At 46.3% G+C, this 19,936-nt stretch overlaps 1 protein-coding gene across 4 annotated transcripts in view; it reads left to right on the forward strand.

Moving 5' to 3' along the window:
- The window catches only part of phkb (phosphorylase kinase, beta), a 67,895-nt gene that overhangs the window by 12,891 nt on the left and 35,068 nt on the right, over positions 1–19,936 (forward strand). For all 4 annotated transcript variants that reach the window (XM_018758147.2, XM_018758146.2, XM_018758148.2 and 1 more), the window contains 5 exons: positions 7,045–7,183; positions 8,943–9,042; positions 14,707–14,814; positions 16,242–16,322; positions 18,408–18,523. In XM_018758147.2, coding sequence (XP_018613663.1) covers positions 7,045–7,183; positions 8,943–9,042; positions 14,707–14,814; positions 16,242–16,322; positions 18,408–18,523 — 544 coding nt within the window. The remainder of the gene's footprint in view (positions 1–7,044; positions 7,184–8,942; positions 9,043–14,706; positions 14,815–16,241; positions 16,323–18,407; positions 18,524–19,936) is intronic.

The following is a 19,936-nucleotide window of genomic DNA, read 5'->3' on the forward strand; positions in this document are numbered from 1 at the left end:
GCTGGTGTAGAGACACTCCCACTGGCTTTAACAGGGAGACATGGAACGTGGGATGTATTCGGAGGTCAGGAGGCAACAGGAGGCGGTAAATGACTGGTGTGACCCTGCGTAGGACCTTGAAAGGGCCAATGTATCGGAGTCTGAGTTTTTTCGAAGGAGTCTTTAGATTCAGATCCCTAGTAGAAAGCCATACCCTTTGACCTAGAACAAAGGTGAGGGTACGGCGGTGTCGATCGGCTTGGCGTTTGTATCTCTCCGCGCTGCGGAGCAGGCAGTCCCAGACTGTTCTCCCTGCATGAGCGCTCTCGCTGTGCCAGGTTTCCATGGCTGGGACCGGACTCTCAGGGGTTTCTCTGGGAAGTAGAACAGGTTGGTAACTTAAAATACATTGGAAGGGTGAGATCCCTGTGGAGGTATGTTGGGCGGAGTTATGGGCATACTCGGCCCACGCTAGGTAATGGGCCCATTGGTGCAGCTGCTGGGAACAATATGCTCGGAGATACTGCGCTATATCCTGGTGCAGTCGTTCTACTTGGCCGTTGGCCTGCGGGTGGTACCCCGAGGTAAGGCTAACTGTTAGTCCATGCCGCCTCCAGAAGGCCTTCCACACCCAGGAAGTAAACTCTATCTGAAACAATATCTTCTGGGAGCCTGTACAGCTTAAAAACTTGCTTGAAAAGGATTTCCGCGACCTCCAAAGCAGTGGGTAACTTAGGAAGAGGGACCAGTCTGCAGGCCTTGCAGCAGCGGTCTACAACAGAGAGTATCACCGTCTTACCCTCGGAGACTGGGAGGTCAAGCAGGAAGTCCAGGACCACATGGGTCCAGGGTTTGTTCGGCGTAGGCAAGGGTTCCAGAAGGACCGCGACCTTCTCGGGCAGGGTTCGGGTCTGGGCGCAGATGGCGCAGGCCTGCACGAAGTCTCGGACGTCGTCTGACATGGAAGGCCACCAGAAATGTCTCTGCAACAGAGAAAGGGTGCGCCGAATCCCTGGATGTCCCGCTTCTGGGCTTTCATGCGCCCATTTCATCACTGTCACGCGGAGTGTACTGGGCAAATAAACGCGTCCAGCAGGTTTCCCAGGAGGTTCAGACTCACTGGCCTGAGCTTCTTATATGTCCTGAAGCAGTTGCCAGTGGATCGGGCCAACCACACACCCCTTGGGTAGAATCCCCTCTGGATTAGGGGGCAGAGGATCGGGGTCGTGCTGCTGGGATAGGGCATCGGCTTTCATGTCCTTGGAACCTGGGCGATATGACACGGTAAAATTGAACCTGGTAAAGAATAATGCCCACCGGGCCTGACGGGAGTTTAACCTCTTAGCGGTTTCAAGATATTCAAGGTTTCTATGGTTGATTAGTACCAGAAAGGGATGGACAGCTCCTTCCAACCAATGATGCCACTCTTCTAGAGCAAGTTTAATAGCAAGGAGTTCCCGATTTCCTATGTCATAGTTACACTCGACCGGAGTCATCTTTCGGGAGAAGAATGCACAAGGGTATAACTTCAGCGGATCCCCTTGTCTCTGAGACAGGACAGCCCCCACTCCTACCGACAATGCATCTACTTCCACCACGAAGGGTAAGGACGGGTCAGGCTGTCTTAGCACTGGAGCAGAGGTGAACCGGGACTTCAGTTCTTGGAAGGCCCTCTCTGCCTCCGCTCCCCAGGGGAGTCGTCGTTCCTTGCTGGAGGTCAGTGCTGTAAGGGCAGCGGCCACGGTGCTAAATCCCTGATAAAACGGCGATAAAAGGTGGCAAATCCAAGAAAACGCTGGAGAGCCCTTACCGTGGTGGGTTGTGGCCAGGATGTCACCGCACTGACTTTCTTGGGGTCCATGGAGATTCCTTCCTGGCTCAGGATGTAACCCAAGAATGAGATCTGGCGCTTGTGGAACTCACATTTTTCTCCCTTGACGTACAGATGGTGCTGCAAGAGTCGCCGGAGGACAGCCCGCACCTGCTGGATATGTTGCTCTCGGGTTCTGGAGTAACTCAGGATATTATCTAGATAAACTAGTACACAGTGGTTAATGAAGTCCAACACGTGGTTCAGGAATGCCTGGAAAACTGAGGGAGCATTTACTAGGCCAAAAGGCATGACTCTGTACTCATAATGACCAAGTGTAGTGGAAAAAGCCGTCTTCCACTCATCCCCCTCACGGATCCGGATCAGATTATACGAGCTACGAAGGTCTAACTTCGAGAACCAGGTGGAAGTGATCAACGGTAAGGGATGGGGGTACTTGACCGTTATCGCGTTTAATCCCCAATAGTCGATGCATGGTCTCAAGCCCCCGTCCTTCTTGCTAATAAAGGAAAAACCCCGCTGCTGCAGGGGAAATAGAAGGTCGAATCACACCGGACGCGAGGGCCTCTTTGATGTACTCTTGCGTTGCCTGTTGTTCTGGTAATGACAGGGGATATACCCGACCCCGAGGCGGCGTGGTACCTGGTAGAAAGTCAATTGCGCAGTCCCAGGGCCGGTGCGGAGGTAGTTCTGCAGCGCGAGTCTTACTGAACACCTCGCGTAGGTCTTCGTATTCCGGGGGTATCTCCGGCAGGGGAAGGCCCTCTACCCCTTCTACAGAGGTAGCCCGACACAGGAGTGTGAGGCAGGATGAGTGACAGGTGTCTCCCCACGCAGCCAGTTCATTGGTGCTCCATCGGAAGACTGGGTCGTGGCGGGTCAACCAGGGATAATCTAAAATAATTGGGGTATCTGGAGCTCGAATCAAATAAAAGGTCAGTGTTTCATAGTGACAAGCCCCGGTCTCGAGCAGGAGAGGGATGGTCCGTGTGTCAACTACCCCGGACTCCAAAGGCTGACCGTCTAGTGCTTTCACTCGCAAGGTGACCTCACATGTTTTTAGGGGAACATGGTGTGCCTTGGCAAAGCCCCAGTCCATGAAACAGCCCGCTGCTCCTGAATGAATTAAAGCACATGCTTGTACCCGAGTTCCTTCCCAAGCAATGCTCACGGGTAATCTCAATTGTCCCTGATGTTACCCCGAACTCACCTTTGGGTTCTGGGAGCTCCCCTGGGGGGGTCGGACTGGACAGGTGGCACGAAGATGTTCCAGGGATCCGCAATAGAGGGACAAATTCCCCACCACCCGCCTTCTCCACTCCTCAGATCCGAGTCGACTTGGCCCCACCTGCATGGGTTCGGGTTCCTCCTCCGACCTGGACGCTGGAAGGCTAGTCTAACCTCCCCGGTGCTGCCGAGACCAGCCAAGGTTGTCTATGGCAATGGCGGTCTCTACGAACCGGTCGAAGTCATCATCTTCTCCCCTGTAGGTGAGTTCGTCTTGTATTCGTGGGTTCAGCCCCTTGCAAAAACAGGTGAGAAGGGCCACGGAGTTCCACCCGCTCTTGGCTGCGAGAGGACGGAATTCTAGCGCATACTCAGCCACGCTTCTATCTCCCTGGGTGAGACGTATGAGACGATTACCTGCCACGCGTCTCGCGTGAAGGTGGTCAAAAATCGCCTCAGACTTCTTGCGGCAAACGGCGTAGGTGGTTCTTTGGCGGGTGCGCCACCCAGTGGCAGCCCACGCCTGGGCCGGACCGGTCAGCAAGGACAGGACAAAAGCGATCTTGAATGCGTCAGTCTGATGCATGCGAGGAGAACACTCGAAGACCAACTCACACTGCATCAGAAAATCTTGACATTGATCGGGAGAACCGTCATACTGCTCTGGGGCAGCGATCTGCGTGGCCGGACTGGATGCCTCTGGTGGTGTGGGTGGGGCAGGCTCAGCAAGAGTCACCGGTGCCGTCTTGGTGGTGGGTTGGATAATACCTCCTGCTTGTAGAGCCTGTATCAGTCGCTCTACCGTCTCTTCAATGCATTTCAGCGACTGGTCGTGAGCTCCCAAGAGCGCGCCTTGTGCTGCGAGTGTGCATCTGTATGAACTCTGCTGAGTCCTGGTTTGAGGCGGAACCTTCTGTCATGGTTGCGCTGAACGAAGGATGGACTCAAGTGCAGAGGAAAGTGAAGCGAAGTTTAATAAGTTCAAATCGTAATCCAAACTCAAGTCGTGGGACAGGCGTGGGTCAGGCGATCGGTGAACGTTATACAGAGGACAAAACAAAGAGCCTGGTCAAGAAAGGCAAAGGCAAAGGCAAAGGTCGGTATCGGGCTGGGTTCACGGAAACTCCATAGTACTGGAAACAAGGATGGCAAAACAAGGTTCCGCACCCAGGCATCCTCGGTGTCCCCTTTTATGCTCGCTTCCATCAGGAAACAGCAGGTGTCGCCGATGAGCTGGGTGCACAGGTCGTGACAATGAGAAAGTGCTTGTTCACGCCCCTCCAGCTTCTCATCCTAATGTCATGCTCATTAGCATAGAGGAGCCCAGGTGTGACCACTTGAGACCCGTACAAGTCCTGGAACGGCTGGGTGGAAAATCTGTGAACGAACACTCGATGTCACTTGAGCAGAGCCCTCTGTATCGCAGGGGTTTGATTTGATTGTTCGTTTTTTGTGAGTGCCATCGAAAAGGGGCGGCTTTTCTGTCACATCTTCACCAGTCTGTTGTAAAGTTTCACATTTTCATTTTCTTCTCTTCTCTTTGGTCCTGCTTTATTTTCAGTTCTATTTTCGTTTGAATAGCTTTTTTAGAAAATGTTTTGAACATCCCTCCTGCCTCCCTCATCATGGGCCATTGATGGTCCAGAACACTGCCCTGTTGGGATAAACTATAAATGGTACAAGTCACTGCATTAGTCAGGCACTAAACAATGAGACGTTTAGGCCCGCTTGCCTCCTGATGTTGAGATGCTCATGTGAGCAGATCTGAGGTCCAGCAGAGCATTACAGCTCTTCTGTTTACCCCTTATGGCTATAATCGGGGTTGTAGCAGAGTTCTTCTGGACCAGGGCTCATGGGAGGGGAGTCTGTTTCTGATGTGCTGCTCTGGAGTGTGAATTATTTTTTTTTTAATGAGTTATTTTAATTTTTTTCCCTTCCAAGAATACAATTTGTTTTTAGGGGCAAGACTTGGCCTCTTCCAATTTTGAGTCCTCATCCCATTTCTTAGGATCATCTAATTAAAAAACTGGCCCCGACTCCAGACATTTTTTCCCTGTGCTGCTGGAGTGGACATAACGTCTCCTGTGCAGTCAGTTGAGCCTGGCCCATGTACCACCATACCTGTTCATTTTCCTGGGTACTGGTGGGGGATCCTTAACATGGATGATGAAAGGGGGTTTATGGTATAAAGATTAATGCTTGGCTTCCTCAACTGCTTCGGATGGCGCCGCAGCCTTCAGTTTGTTTTTACTTAACCTCCAGTGTGTTTGTTCATTCTTCGTCTTCCTCAGGTGTGTGTGAAGCAGAGCCTGAAGTGTGACTGTAGGGAGCAAGTTCCTTTCAGTAACGCAAACCTGGGACCAGCGCAAGGCATTGATCGCGTCGTACCCGGTTACTCGCGGAGCTCATTTTGGCCTTTTAGTCGTGTCCGTGCCATGATCCAGTGCAAGGCTGTTATTACCAGTCAGTGTATGATGTGCAGCCGCTGATGGCTGAAGCAGATTGTCTTTCTCTGCTCCGGCGCCAAGCCCAGCCACTCTATCATTATGGCTCTCCAAGGCAGCGCTCTTCATTGCCTTGTTAATATGCGTCTGTATGCAATGAGCTCCCCCCCGAATCCACCCGACTTTGTCTCTTTCGGCCGACTGCGCCTTTCTGCAGCAGACGATTACACAAAACAAATGTCCCTTTTGTGTGCAGCGACATAATACGCCCGTGACAAATGACCTGTGCCTTTTTGATGGATACGTGTGGCTGGCCATGGAGGGGGGGGTGTGACACGGGGGGCTGGAAGCAAAATAGGCTTGTTGGAGCTGGGAATGGTGGTATTGTGCTGAATAAAATACCACTCTTTGCTGTTTACTTTGAGTTATTCCTCCGTAATCTCACTAATGTAAATACAGTGGCTCTTCAAACACAATTGTAACTTGAACTGTTCATGGGTTGTTTTCTTTGTAACTCCAAAGGCCCTTTTGCCAGTAACTGACCATTGATATAAGCTTAGAAATACTGGCATATATTTATTTATTGAAATATTTAATTCTTGGGTATAGCTGAAATAAATGTGGAAATTTTTGTGTGGTTCTTTTTGTATTTTTATTAAGTTAGAGCAACTTTAAATTAAAAATGACTGAAAATATGAATGTTTCTCCGTTAACTCCTATTCCATGCTGACTGTTGACAGATTTATCCCATAAGCATGTAATATTCCTGATCTTGTTATTGATGACTGACACTTAGGAACACCAGTCACAAACTGTGGAAGGGAGGTGAATGAAGACAACCACACACACTTGTTCTCATTGGGTGCTTTCTTGCTTTCTTTTGCCATAGACATAAAAACAGGTCATGTTCGTTTTGCAAATTAAAATGGAAAAAAGTATATTTACATTTACATTTATTCATTTAGCAGACGCTTCTCTCCAACGCGACGTAAATCTCAGCAAAAATAGAATTTGTGCATTACAAGTACAAATATATTAAGTGTAAAACCTTTATATCTCCAAAAATTCATAACTGGACTGTTTGTAACACATGCAGCCAGTGTACAGTAGAACAATGGTATAATTGCAAAGTCTTGAAGTGCACTTTTCTGCAAACCGAATCGCTTTTCCCTTCCCTGAATAAATTAGTTTGTAAAGAGAATTGTAAATTGTAAAAATCTGAACTCCCTGGCTTATTCCATCTGTGTGTGTTTTTTTTTTTTTTTTTTTCCTTCCCCCGTGGTGTTTGTTCACGGCTGTGTTCGCACGTGTTTTCTGTGCAGAACGTAGGGGAAGTGTTTGGAAAGGGCTGTAATGAGCCTCGCCTCCGTGCGGAAACTGATCACATTGCTGATATCTTCAAAGCGGGGAAGTTGGGCTCAAGGTGGAGACACTGATACATATCGGTGTCAGTGAGAACAAAAGCCTCAATCCATAATTTTGATGGTTCAACAGAGTGTTTTTGAAGGCACTGTTAATCTGATGATTGAACATGCGTGTCTGTGTTGCGCTTTCCTCTCGCAGTGAAATCCACCATCCTGAACTTCCAGAGTCCCACCACAGGCCTCTTCCCCGTGAAGACATGTTCCAACTGCAAGGAGGCCAAAGTGAGGGATACGCTGTACTGTGCAGCCAGCGTCTGGGCACTTGCGCTCGCCTACAGGTGAGATGACCCGTGTGTGTAGTGACAGGGATTGCGGGCACACAGCTTGCATGTCCGACACGCTGGTTTACATCCCTACAGACATAACATTCAAATAGCAAACGTATAGATAATCATAGCAGATGGTGTTGAACTCGTTTATGTAGCTGTCAGGAGATCAGGAGAGAAGTGGCTCTGAAAGAGATGGGTTTGAGACCCTTCTTCAATCCTTCCTACCCTTCAATTTGGGAGGGATTTAGCAGCTCTGAGGGACACAGGGAGCCCATTCCACCAAATTGAGAGACATAATTGAGAGCTGACCAGCTTTCAGTTTTAGACCCCTTGTGAGTTGGACCACCAAGCAGCCAGAGGTGAAGTGTGTTATCAAGTCCTTTTTTGGAGAAAAGACAGACATGTCACCTTACTGTCACTCCATATGTATGCAGTCTCCTGCCTTATGTAAATATTACACATGCGCTTCTGTGTAGTCTTTTGCTCCCTCTGTTCCTGCCTCCCAAATAGGTCGTTCTGATAAAACACATACAAGGTCCAACCGTACCCAAGCCATACCCAAAATATCCTGCAAAGGCCACTGAGGCCAGAGCTCCCCTCCCTCCCCCGCGACTGTCAACCCAGTCCCGGGCCAGGGGTTCTCCGAGTGCCATCTCGACCCCCCCCCCCCCCCCCCCTGCCGCCCACAGGAGGTAAAAATAGAAAAGTGGAAGGGAACAGAGGTGCTTGTCATCACTCATGCTTTGTTGCTATTAGTGAAGACAGAGGAATTTAATTAGGATGAATATAAGCTGGCAGCTGAGCCCAGTTCCATTACTTATCCTTGGCCTGCCTTCATGAGGGAGCGCTGAGGCTATAAGGCGGCTCGCCAGTGGTATCCGCGCCTGTCCAACGGGGTGATCTCCTGTGGCCTGTGTCGAACCTGACTCCACTATTGTGCTTACAGAACTGTCAGTCTGATCGTGCCTTTCGGCACAAATAAGGGAACTTTGCACTGGATTCACTGCCACCCGTTTTCTCCCGAAGGCTCCAACCAGCAACACTCAGCGTTGCTTGCGATTGAGACGTCCGATTCTGTATATAATTCTGAGCTCTTAATTACTGTGCTTCAATCTAATAATTTGTCTTTTTGCTCCCTTGCTGTCCTCATCTGTCTTGGATATTTCCAAGGGCTTCGCGTCTTGATAAGTCGTCAGAGTAATTAGACCCTGCAGCACCTCTTTCTCCTACAGCTCCACACTCAGAAAATGTAAATTACCTCATTCTAAGGGCCGACTGCTAAAACACAGTAAATAGACCAGAACAGGAGATACTTCTGCGTTTCCTGGTGAGAACTGCAGCTCAGATGGCTGGAGGCGTTTCGGGCGTGAAGCCTTTCCTTGTGTGCGCTCGGCTCTGTTTGTGGCTTTGTGGCTCAAGGGCTGGAATTTACTCTGTTGTGCTACAATTTGACCTTGAAGTTGAGTAACTGGATGAATCATCGGTGCATTTTTCACTCCATCTTTTTTTTTGTTGCGGTCATTGACTGCATAAATGGCGATTACCCGAGATTGATTTGGAAGGGTGACGCTTGATTGGGTTTGTTTGTCGAATCCAAGGACGAGCGTTACAGCCCTTTCGTTCTGTCTGGGCAGGAATGAAAGGTGCAGATTGAAAGACGTGGGTTGGAGTGTCCTTTGGGCGCCCAGTTCACTGTTCTGCTCTCTCTCATTCTCTCACACTCTCTCTCGCTCTCTTTCTCTCGTGGTCCGTCGCATGGCCCATGCAGGCGGATCGATGACGACCTGGGCCGAACCCACGAGCTTGAGCACTCTGCCGTCAAGTGCATGAGAGGCATCCTGTACTGCTACATGCGCCAGTCAGACAAGGTGAGACATCGTGGCCCGTTGCTGCAGCAACAGATCCAGTTATTCAGCCTTGTTCCCGGTCTGGACCCCAGTGAACCCCATCACTCCTTTCCATGCACCACCAACACCATGACACTCAGTCCCAGCGGTGTTCATACCCACAGGGCTCTGGAGCTACTCATGCTAACCACAACCGATCAAAAGGGACAGCTGGTAGCGTAGTGGTTAGAGCGACTGCCTTTGGACCCGAAGGTCATAGGTTTGAGCCTCACCTCCTGCTGTAGTACCCTTGAGCAAGGTTCTTACCCTGAATTGCTCCAGTAAAAATTACCTGGCTGTATAAATGGGTAAACAGTTGTAACCTTAACATTGTAAGTCGCTTTGGAGAAAAGCGTCAGATAAATAAATGTAAATGTGTTGGGATTTACAAAACAAAAGGTTTTTCAAAAATAAACTGCAGGAAAGTCATTTTTAAAAAGTTGTTTAAAATCACACATTTTAACTTTAATTTGTGTATTTATTTGTCAAATGTTGGATCGCCCCTCCCTTTGTTGCCGCAGGGTCAGAGAATCTCATAAAAATTCCATATGCTTTACATCACCACTGCCATCTTTAATTAAAGATCTGCCTTTTGCTTTTGAAATTGTTCCGTTTCATTTACTTGTGACCTTTATGACCCAGTTTAGGGGAAAGCTTTTCCATGTCTTAATAACGATGTCCCACTTATGCAGTTAATTACTCCACGCTGCATCCATTAGCACCTGTCTCTGCCTTTAGCAAGAATAAGCCATTTTAATCCGTGGCCGAGGCTCAATGAGCGTTGAGTGACACCGTGACGAAACGGTGCCTACAGGTGTGAGGAAATGGAAAACAACAGCGTGGCTGGACTGTCTGAGCGCAGGAGTCCATCTTACCTTATCAGGGGTTGCACTAAGCTAGAGTACCCGATTGTCATGGGCTCGCTCACTCACTCGCTCACTCCATCGGAAGCAGATCGGTAGTAGGGGGGTGATGTAATGCCATTTCTGTGCTTATTACATCTAATCACTTAATTGTTTTGTGAAGCAAATCTGGTGTGGGAACATTTCATTAAATTTTTTTGCCCACTTCCATTATCACAAAGATCGTAAAATGGAGGTGGGAAAGCCATGCAGGAGAGGGACGCATACAGCACCAGGGAATAATGCCTGTCCACTTACTGCAGGAGTACTCAAGTTCAGAGGCCAAGCGGGCCACATTTAAACCACATAAAATGCAAAGGGCCACAAATTACAATTTGCGTCATAAGACTTTATTTAAGACAATATTTGCAGTTTTACTGATTTAGAAATGCAGTTTATTACTTATCTAAGTCTTGCTTGTCCTTGTCCTATTTAAAATAATACTGAACGTGAAAATAAAAAAAAAAAAAAATCTGGAACAAAAAAGTGAATTAACAGAGTTTGTTTTGCTATATTAACGCATAAAAAAATGCATTCATACTCAGAGTATTAAACAAACTCAGAATGTTCAAACTCAAAACATTCTTGAGCAAATATGGTTCACAAGCCCTGATGATGAAAAGAAGTCCTTATTGCTAGTGGGAAATCTGAGTCTGCGTTCTTTTCACAAGCAGTTTCAAGTCTGGCTGTTGCTCGCTGGTAGCTGCTCTAAGACAGTCTGTCAAATGTCTGTCAGTTAGACGAGAACGTTGCTTGGACTTTATTATTCCCATTGCTGCAGAGAAAGCGCTTTCACACACATACGTCGCTCATGGTGGCGTTGCAGATTAGCTCGCTTTAATACAGCAATTGTTTTCTGACAAAAAGGAGACACATTGGGTTTTCCACCTATCTCCGCAAAAGGCAAATTCCATTTGCCACGCGGGGCAGGGTTGAAAACTCTGTTTTCATCGTCAGTCTTCCTTTTCTTTGACGCCATCATTAGTTATGTACGGTACGTACACACATTTTCACAAAGTTTATGAGATGAGGAGTCGTGATGATTTGTCGCCGATCAGGTTATTTTAACTTTCGCGGTTTCCGTAGCCATCGCCTTAAAGGTGCACTACCGTTTTCGCACGACTTCTGATTAAATTCATGACCAGGTATGTCGACCGCCAGATAGGCTAATATTATCTTTGTATTTTATATTTTAATACTTGACAATTGGCACAATTTACACAATGCAAAGTGTCAGGAGTATCAACCGCATTTTAAATGACGCGAACATAAAGTCACACTGCGGCCTAATATTTGTGCTACTTTGAGCACAAATTATTATAATAAAAATACATTAATCTTCAGCATGATGATGCGGGCCGCCTGTTGAGTACCCCGGACTTACTGGAAACTACAGTCACCACTCCAGATTCGCGATTTGGCATTAGCGGTTTCAGTTATTCGTGAGTTAGCCATGAGAACAATTAAATGGGAATATTTTTGGATCTTGCTCACTAAGATCGCAGAAACTCGCAGACTACGTTCCAAAACTATAAACAGTACTGAAAATGATTTGTATCACATAAAATCATATAATATTAAAATATTCGTGTTATTTAATATTTCTTAGTGAAAGTGCATACTATCTGTAATATTAAAAGTTATTTTTGGGGGAAAAAAAAAAAAAAAAAAACTGTGGGGTCTACGCATCTTGGCTTGGATAAGCTGCACATCTTTGTCTCGGCAACCAGCCTCACGTCACGTGTTAACTGTCCGGCTTTGTGACTTTGTCACGTTTCTCGCAGCATCTTTGAAACTTCTCAGTGCCGTTTTAATTTAGGATTTTTAATAATGGGTCCAAAACGTAGTGCTCCCAGTGCTTTTCAGAAGTGTTCCTAAAAGGAAGAATACTCTGATGACTCTGACACAAAAGGTTGAATTGCTAGATATGCTTCGTAGTGGAAAGTCTGCGAGTGCAGTTGGATCGCCCTTATGGGATAAATGAGTCAACCGATATAACCCGTATATGAAGAAGCAAGAGAAGTTCGCGAATTTTCACGTTCAGGGGAGTCTTCCACCTCTAACCCTGGCAAATGTGAAGGGGTGACTGTAGTTTATTATTATTATTTTTTTTTATAGAGCGCTCTTCTCACGCAGTGACACAGCCTGAGCGCTTTAATATAGGCATAAAGCAAGAAAAACAGATACAAACAAAGAAGACAGTCGACTAATGGCTACCATAATGAAGAACTTATTATAGAGCTACAAGTATACCTACTGGCCACCGGGGAAAGGAACAAAAACTCCCAACTGAAGGTTGAGGGAGAAAAAAAACCTCTGGGGGTCCACGGGCCAGTGGTTGCCCACCCCTCCTGGGCATTCTAGAAAGTAACAATTTGTAAGCCAGTGTTTAACAAGTAATTATAATCTTGGTAAATGGCATCTTGGATCCCCAGCTCGGCATGGAACATCTCGATCGTCACGGCAGATGGACATCATCCTCTGTCAGCACGGGATTTGTCTGTCACCACTGGCCAGCCTCCTCAGGTCTTATGTAGCGAGGTAGTGCTCAACAAGAAGATAGGACAGAGTTAGTAATTTGTTACTTAAGTAAATTTAAAATGCATTTTTGTAAAGGTGATAAAATAAATAACCAAGGCAGGTTGAATTACATTACGAGGTGGAATGCCTGCGTGAACATATAAGTCTTAAATCGGGATTTGAAAACAGAAACAGACGGGGCATTTCTGACAGTAACTGGTAGACTATTCCACAGTTTAGGTGCTCTATAACTAAAGGCGCGACCTCCTGCTGAGGTCTTATTGATCACAGGTACTTTAAGGTAGCCTGCGTCTAGTGAATGGAGATATCGTCATGGGATATAAAAATTAATCTCGCAAAGATAAGCCGGAGCAATGCCATGTATTGCCTTATAGGTCAAAAGTAGGATTTTATAATCAACTCTATAAGAGATCCAGATTCTTTATCTGAAGACATTTGCTTAAAGTAGGAGTTTGGAGTAGAAAGGAGTGCGAAATCTGTTAATATCATATGTGGTCCTCTGCTTTTATATCTCTACTTTGAAATGTGCGGGTTACAAAGACCTGGCCTTAGGACAGCCACCCCGTCAACCTTTTATTTTTGAGTCCCAACATTGGTCACAATGGACTATGGACAACCGCTCCATTAGCTGAACAATAACATTTACTGAGCACATATATTATTGGTTGGGTGTCCAGCAGCAGCTATTTTTTGTTTACAAACCGTTTTATTTGTGATTCCCTTCAAGTTACGTTTTATGTAAAGTGTTTAGCGGGTGAAAAGGTGAGTGTTCTAGTGGTGGTGAAAAGAAAAAGCAGAAGACAATGGATTTAAAACGCAACAGTGATGTACTTCTTGATGATGAAGACGACAAAATGGACAGCCAGCAATAAAGCTCCCTCCCTCCCAACTCTCTCTCTCACACACACACACACACACACACACACACACACACACACACACACACACACACACACACACACATTTTCGGACCTGCTTATCCCATACGGGGTCGCGGATCCTAACCTAACAACACAGGGCGTAAGGCTGGAGGGGGAGGGGACGCACCCAGGATGGGATGCCAGTCCGTCGCAAGGCACCCCAAGCAGGACATGAACCCCAGACCCACCAGAGAGCAGGACCCGGTCCAACCCACTGCGCCACCGCGCTCCCCATCCCCCAACTCTCCAGCAGTAATTCCAAGACATGTAGGACACTTGTATCCCATACAGCTATACCCCAGGTTGCAAGAACATTCACACTTTCACTGGTATTGGGCACTATGTTTTGTGTCGAAAACGGCGTGTGATTTTTATTTCAGGTGTGGAAAACAGTTTGTAGCCTTTCTGTTGTTAACTATCACAAACTCTCGGTCTTGGCCCCTCTCTCTGCAATTAAATGTGCACATGGGCCCTGGGTCCTCTTCTGCTGCTCCCCAGTCTCCCTTTGCATCGCTGCCATTGGGGCCGATTCAAAGCTTTGCGAATCTGGGACAGAAGGGCGCTGGTCTCAACACGAGTCTTCGGTAGATGGGTGATGGTCTAAAAATAGGCAGCCTGTTTCAAACAGCTCCAGCAAAGCAACATTTGAGCCAGATCTGTGCACTGGTATATACCTTTTCTCTTTGCACCCTCGTCACCCTGGAGAGATGCCCCCTGTCAGAATATGGGAAGTAAACCTTCAGCATGATCTCCTAGACTTTGCGGAAAGTAGAATTCATCTGATAGTGATGCAAATATTTTCCAGAAGTGTTTAGTGCAAATATTTTCCAGAAGTGTTTAGCAGAAACCTCTTTCCTGCATTGTTTTTATATTGTAAAAAATCTGATCAAATCTTTTCATAAATGTGGCTTTAAGGAGTTTTGATTTGACATTTTTTGGTCCACTTTTGTGTTCTTCACAAAACGCACACACGCACACACACACACTGTCTGAACCGCTTGTCCCATACGGGCTCGCGGGGAGCCGGAGCCCAACGCAAGGTTGGAGGGGGAGGGGACACACCCAGGACGGGACGCCAGTGCATTGCAAGGCACCCCAAGTGGGACTTGAACCCCCAACCCACTGGAGAGCAGGACGAGGTCCAACCCACTGCACCCTCCTTCACAAAATTCAACACCATAAAAAGTACAACAGCACTTCCAGTACTGAGAATGTTTTGGTTGGTAGTTTACCGTGTTAAGCACTGCATCATCAGCTCTTCTTTTATACACCCTCATTCCCAGGTAGAGCAGTTCAAGCAGGACCCGAACCCATCCAAATGCCTGCATTCAGTCTTCAATGTTCACACAGGGGATGAGATCATCACCTATGATGACTATTGTCATCTTCAGGTTAGTGCTGTTCTGGTTCCTATAAATCCAACCTTGCTGTGGTGTCATGTTATAATGGTATTAAAACTGACTTATTTCTCATTTTGAAATAACCCCACAAAGTAATAAAGCAAAATGTATTGTTTTCCTTTATTTTTAAAATTATGTAATGTATACAGTACAGTATATTTTATTATTGGCTGGGATAATGTACAGGAACATCTGTTCAGAATATACACTGGGAGTCCTTAAGTCCAGATGGGAGACACCACCAAAGGTGATTGAAAACAGCAGAGCTGAAGTCCTGTGGGACTTTAAGTTCCAAACTGACAAGCAGTTGCTGGCCAATCCACCACACATAGTGATGGTCGACAAGGTGGAGATGAGGGCACTTGTGATAAATGTAGCAATCCCAAATGATTGCAGCATTAGAAAGAAGGAGCATGAGAAGATCGAGAAGTACCAAGGGCTGAAAGAAGAATTGGAACGGATGTGGAAGGTGAAGTCCAGAGTGGTCCCAGTGGTAATAGGAGCACTCGAGGCTGTGAACCCCAAACTGGGAGAATGGCTCCAGCAGATTTCGGGAGCAACATCTGAAGTCTCTCTCCAGAAGAGTGCAGTCCTAGGAACAGCTAAGATACTGCGCAGAACCCTCAAAATCCAAAGTCTCTGGTAGAGGACTCAAGCTTGAGGAAGACACACACACACACCACCCCAAGGTGTATATATATAAAATAGCTTCAGTATTGAAGTTCCTCTCTACTGCACATTTTAGCAGTCATTCTTTTGTTCGCTGTTTTTGCAAAATCCCTGTTTTTGGTCCATTTAGCTAGACATTTTACTGAACAGCAAGGATATGTTAAGTAACCATGAAGGTAGCACTTCATTAAGTGTGTTTATTAAGATAGGTTTAACTAAAATGCAGTATGAAAGAGGTCTTTAATTGTAGTGCTGGGCTGCTTTTTTTTCCCCTTTTTTTCCCATTTTGTGCCTGCATTTGCTGTAAAAGATTGGAAGAAACCGCTGGCATAATGATACTCGAAATATGGAAAGGACGTTGAAAGCATTTTTGGGAAAGCATCATTTCAGATTTTTTCCGATGTTATTTGTCTGCTGCACAAGGGTACATTAAAAGCGAATGAAAAGCCTATTTATGAATTTAATTTTGAGTTCAGCTGTGGTGTTGTTACCTGATACAAGCTGTGGGACACTTCATTGTAGGGTTTTGTTTAATTTTTGGACTCTTGTAGCAGTTTGAATTACAGTGACTTTTCTTAAAGCAAAAATGCACTATGTACTGAGAGATTACTGATGCCTTAGATGACTCACCTAAACCCAGCATCTTAATCTTAATCTGCTATGGTGTGTTGAGTTTAGTGGTTCCACTTGGTACCCTCCTTGGACCTGTGCATTTCTCTGATTCTCCTGTTTCTGTCTGCCTTCTCCAGATTGATGCCGTCTCGCTCTTTCTACTGTACCTGGTTGAGATGATCTGTTCCGACCTGCAGATAATTTACAACACAGATGAGGTATTTTTCTCTCACATCCCTTCTGTGCTGTCTTACTGCTGGTTGAAGTTGGTTAAAGGCAGGCAATTAATGATGCATCAACTTCACCACCAATGTGACCCCAAGTTTGTTTATGGTTATGTGGCTGTATGTTCACTTATAGCTAGTATCATTTCACTTAGCTGCCTGTCATTCAACAGTTATAACAATGTAGAGTTTTCATAGTTTTCCACACCACTATTGCATTTTTCGTCTTGCATTCGTCAGGCAATATTGAATTAATACACCTCTTATTATCTAGTAATCTCTCTTGTTGGACTCTTTTTTGCACCAGTAAAAAGCCATCTTTAAAAACCTCCCTCACTGCAGTATTCTTTCAATGAGGGTGTGAATTGTGAAAGAATCACAGACCATTTTCACATATGGTTTGGGGCCACTTTTAACTTTGTTTACTAAAAAAACAGCTATCTGACTGATTGTTTACCCAAGGACGAAGTGCATTCCCTTGGGACTTCTTTAGCAAGGGAGGGGGTAAGCTGCGACTGTGCTGATTTGCATTTTTAAAACAGCCAGCTTACTGGACCGCATAACGCAGTTAAAGAAAGCACAAGCGTGAAGACTGCAGTTGTTTTTATTATTTCATCAGATGAGTGCAGTACAAGCGGGAGCAGGAAATTGGAGAGTTCATTCCTGCTATATCTACGATTTGCAGTCTCGACACAGCAGCCCTGGCGTGTAGCCGGAGGGTGAAGGTGGAGCTGTGCGTGATTTCTGTGTGCCGATGAAAGGATGCCCTGATCCAGGCATCTGGGGGGACACAGCCTTTATATTTTGACAGCATTCATAGAGATGTGATTGTGTGCATGGACATATCCCAGCAGCCATTGCAGGGAGGCCAAGGGATGGTAGGTGGGGCAGTTGAGCAGATGGATCCAGCACTGGGAGTTTCTGGTTGTGGTCAGCGGCTGTACACCTGATCCAAAGACAGAAAACAAACATGTCAGAATCATTTGTTAGGTTCCCACAATTCTCCCAACACTAATCATTTCATTCCCATGGAGAAATGTATGCCTCACACTTTCGGTATTTTCCATTATGCTTTTTTTGAGTGGCTTTGTGGCAAAGTGGGAAGCACTGGCGCTTAGGCATGGGTTTGAATCTGGCTCAGTCCTTGTGTAGTTTGCATGTGTCACACTTAGTAACCAGCATCATGTGCGCTTTTTTGAGTATGTGTTTATGTATGTAATTATTAGTTTGTATGTTCCTGTTTGAGCATCTGTGTGTGCCTATCTTCTTTCTTATTATTATTATTATTATTATAATCATCATCAGTGTGAATCATTATTTATTTCACTTATTTTCCAAGGTGACTTACAATGTGAGGTTTGTACAGTAATCTGCTTATATTGATTTACCTATTTATACAGCAGGGTAGATTTTAGTGTATCAGTTCAGGGTAAGTACCTTGATCCAAGATGGTTTGGTCAGAAAGCAGTCACTTTATTCACTACACTGCCTGCTGTTTGCGAGTCTGCTGGCTGTGTGCTTCCAGACTCCATTTCCTCCGACTCTCTGTACCTCGAAACAAATCTTTTGCTCAGTACCCATGGTAGCGGTTGAGCTCAGGAAACACACACAGTTTCCCCAGCCGAAACACAAGCTGCTCCTAAACCTGCCCATAGTGGCTTGTAGGCACTGACAAAGCCCACTTTGCCTCTTCCTGCTGGGTCCTTCATTGTACCCAACACCTTACAGAAGTTGTGTGAGCACGAATGAGAGGAGCACTCTGAAACTGGTTCAGTGTAACTGAGAATTGTGTTTTGTGAGAAGGAAAGACCTTGAAAGCATTGTCATTCCTTAACTCCCACATTTTTGTAAAGCTGAAGAAAGGAGAAAGCAAGCGCATTAGTATTCGACAACATATAAGCCTTGCGGTCCCCGCCGCGGGCTCGACACTGCTGATGTGTTTGCGATGTGTGTGATGGAAGGAGCACGGCTCCATGCCTGTCAGCACAACTCCCCCTCTGCTTTGATGCCATTGTGAGACTCCGGCTGAGATGAATCCTCAGTCGTCCTGATGAGCGCTCTCCCCATTCCCATCTGAAGGTGTCTTTCATCCAGAACCTGGTCTTCTGCGTGGAGAGGGCCTACAGGGTGCCCGACTTCGGTATGTGGGAGCGCGGCAGCAAGTACAACAATGGGAGTACAGAGCTGCATTCCAGGTGAGCCCCGTCCAAAGCCCTGCCCCTACAAACACAGCCCCATCCCCCCACTTCACGATCAGGTTTTATCAGACCTTCTGTCCACTACTGGATGCTTTGTCTGTTGCTTTGATGCTCCGTTGACTGATAGTATTGACCGGGTTATTAGCAAGGGGTTCGTTCCATGAACGATGGAGGAAAAAATCAGGATTTCTCATCAAGGCAGCTTTTCTCAGGAGGCAGGCTGAGGGCTGCAGGTAGACTAGTTCTGGAAGGGATAGTCAACCTTCACAGCAAGTGGTAAAAGAATTGGTGAGTCGTCATGCTTGGCAATTGCTAGGGTTTTGAGGAGGTGGAAGAGAGCAGAGTATGTTGCAGTCACGTGGCAAGCTGTGCCTCTCCTGGTGAACACGTTGTCAGGGGGTCGTTTGAGCTGCTAGACTTCTTGAAACGGACCCCCGTTGGGGCCTTCAGCACATATCCTACCATTTCCCTCGTCTTTCACCACCAGTAGCGTTCACATGAGCGTGGTAGTCAGGAGTCCCCCCCGTCTTGCGATCCGCTGCTTGGCAGTACATCCATTCTGCTGTTAGCCACTCTTAAATTCCACACAGAAACATAAAGCCTGACGTTCATTTAGAGTTTGTTTAACTCCTGGTCCTTATTTTATCAGACCATATTTAATAGACGAATGCTGAGACCGTGGCGAAATCCACCGAATTGAACGGAAATTAATGCACAGGACAAATGACCATGCAAGTTGTGCGCTGATCGTTCCGCAGACTGCAATTCTCCACAAACTCAATGCAAATGATGGAAAAACACCATCCAGCGAGGGGTAAACGATGCTAAGACTCACATGCAGAGCTGTGTCTCTGACAAACGAGGCGGACTGTGTTCTAAATCATGAGATTTGGATCCGATGGGAGGGAAATGGAAGTCATTTAACACAGGTACAGGTGATCGCTAAGGAGATTGGATTGAGTTTTGGTCGTTACACTTCCCTGAGTAGCGTCAAATAACCTCAGAACGGCGACAGGAGGCGAGTCGCCTCTTTATTTACCACATAATGATTTTGCTCAGAGGCGTGACAGCCACATTCATCTTTATACTCTTGTAATTTTTTTGCACAACGGCAGCTGCAGAAGTAGTGCTATTATACATTTCCTAAAGACATCTCAGAATATTTTTTCTTTGAGTATTTTTTTTTGCTTTCCGCATAATCAGAGGCAGTTTTTTCCCCCACTATCTTATCGTGTAATTTGTATGCACTTATTGAAACCACGAAAATGATCAGATTAAGTTCTTGTAGAAACCCCCTAAGACAATGCAGGGTAAGTTGTACGGAGAAGATTCTGTGTCCAGTGTTGATCCGTGTCCTGAGTGTTAACAGGCTCTCCACGTCTCTCTGTTTCTGCCCTTGTGTGTCGCTAT

Source organism: Scleropages formosus, chromosome 1 (genome assembly GCF_900964775.1).
Source record: "Scleropages formosus chromosome 1, fSclFor1.1, whole genome shotgun sequence".
NCBI lineage: Eukaryota > Metazoa > Chordata > Actinopteri > Osteoglossiformes > Osteoglossidae > Scleropages > Scleropages formosus.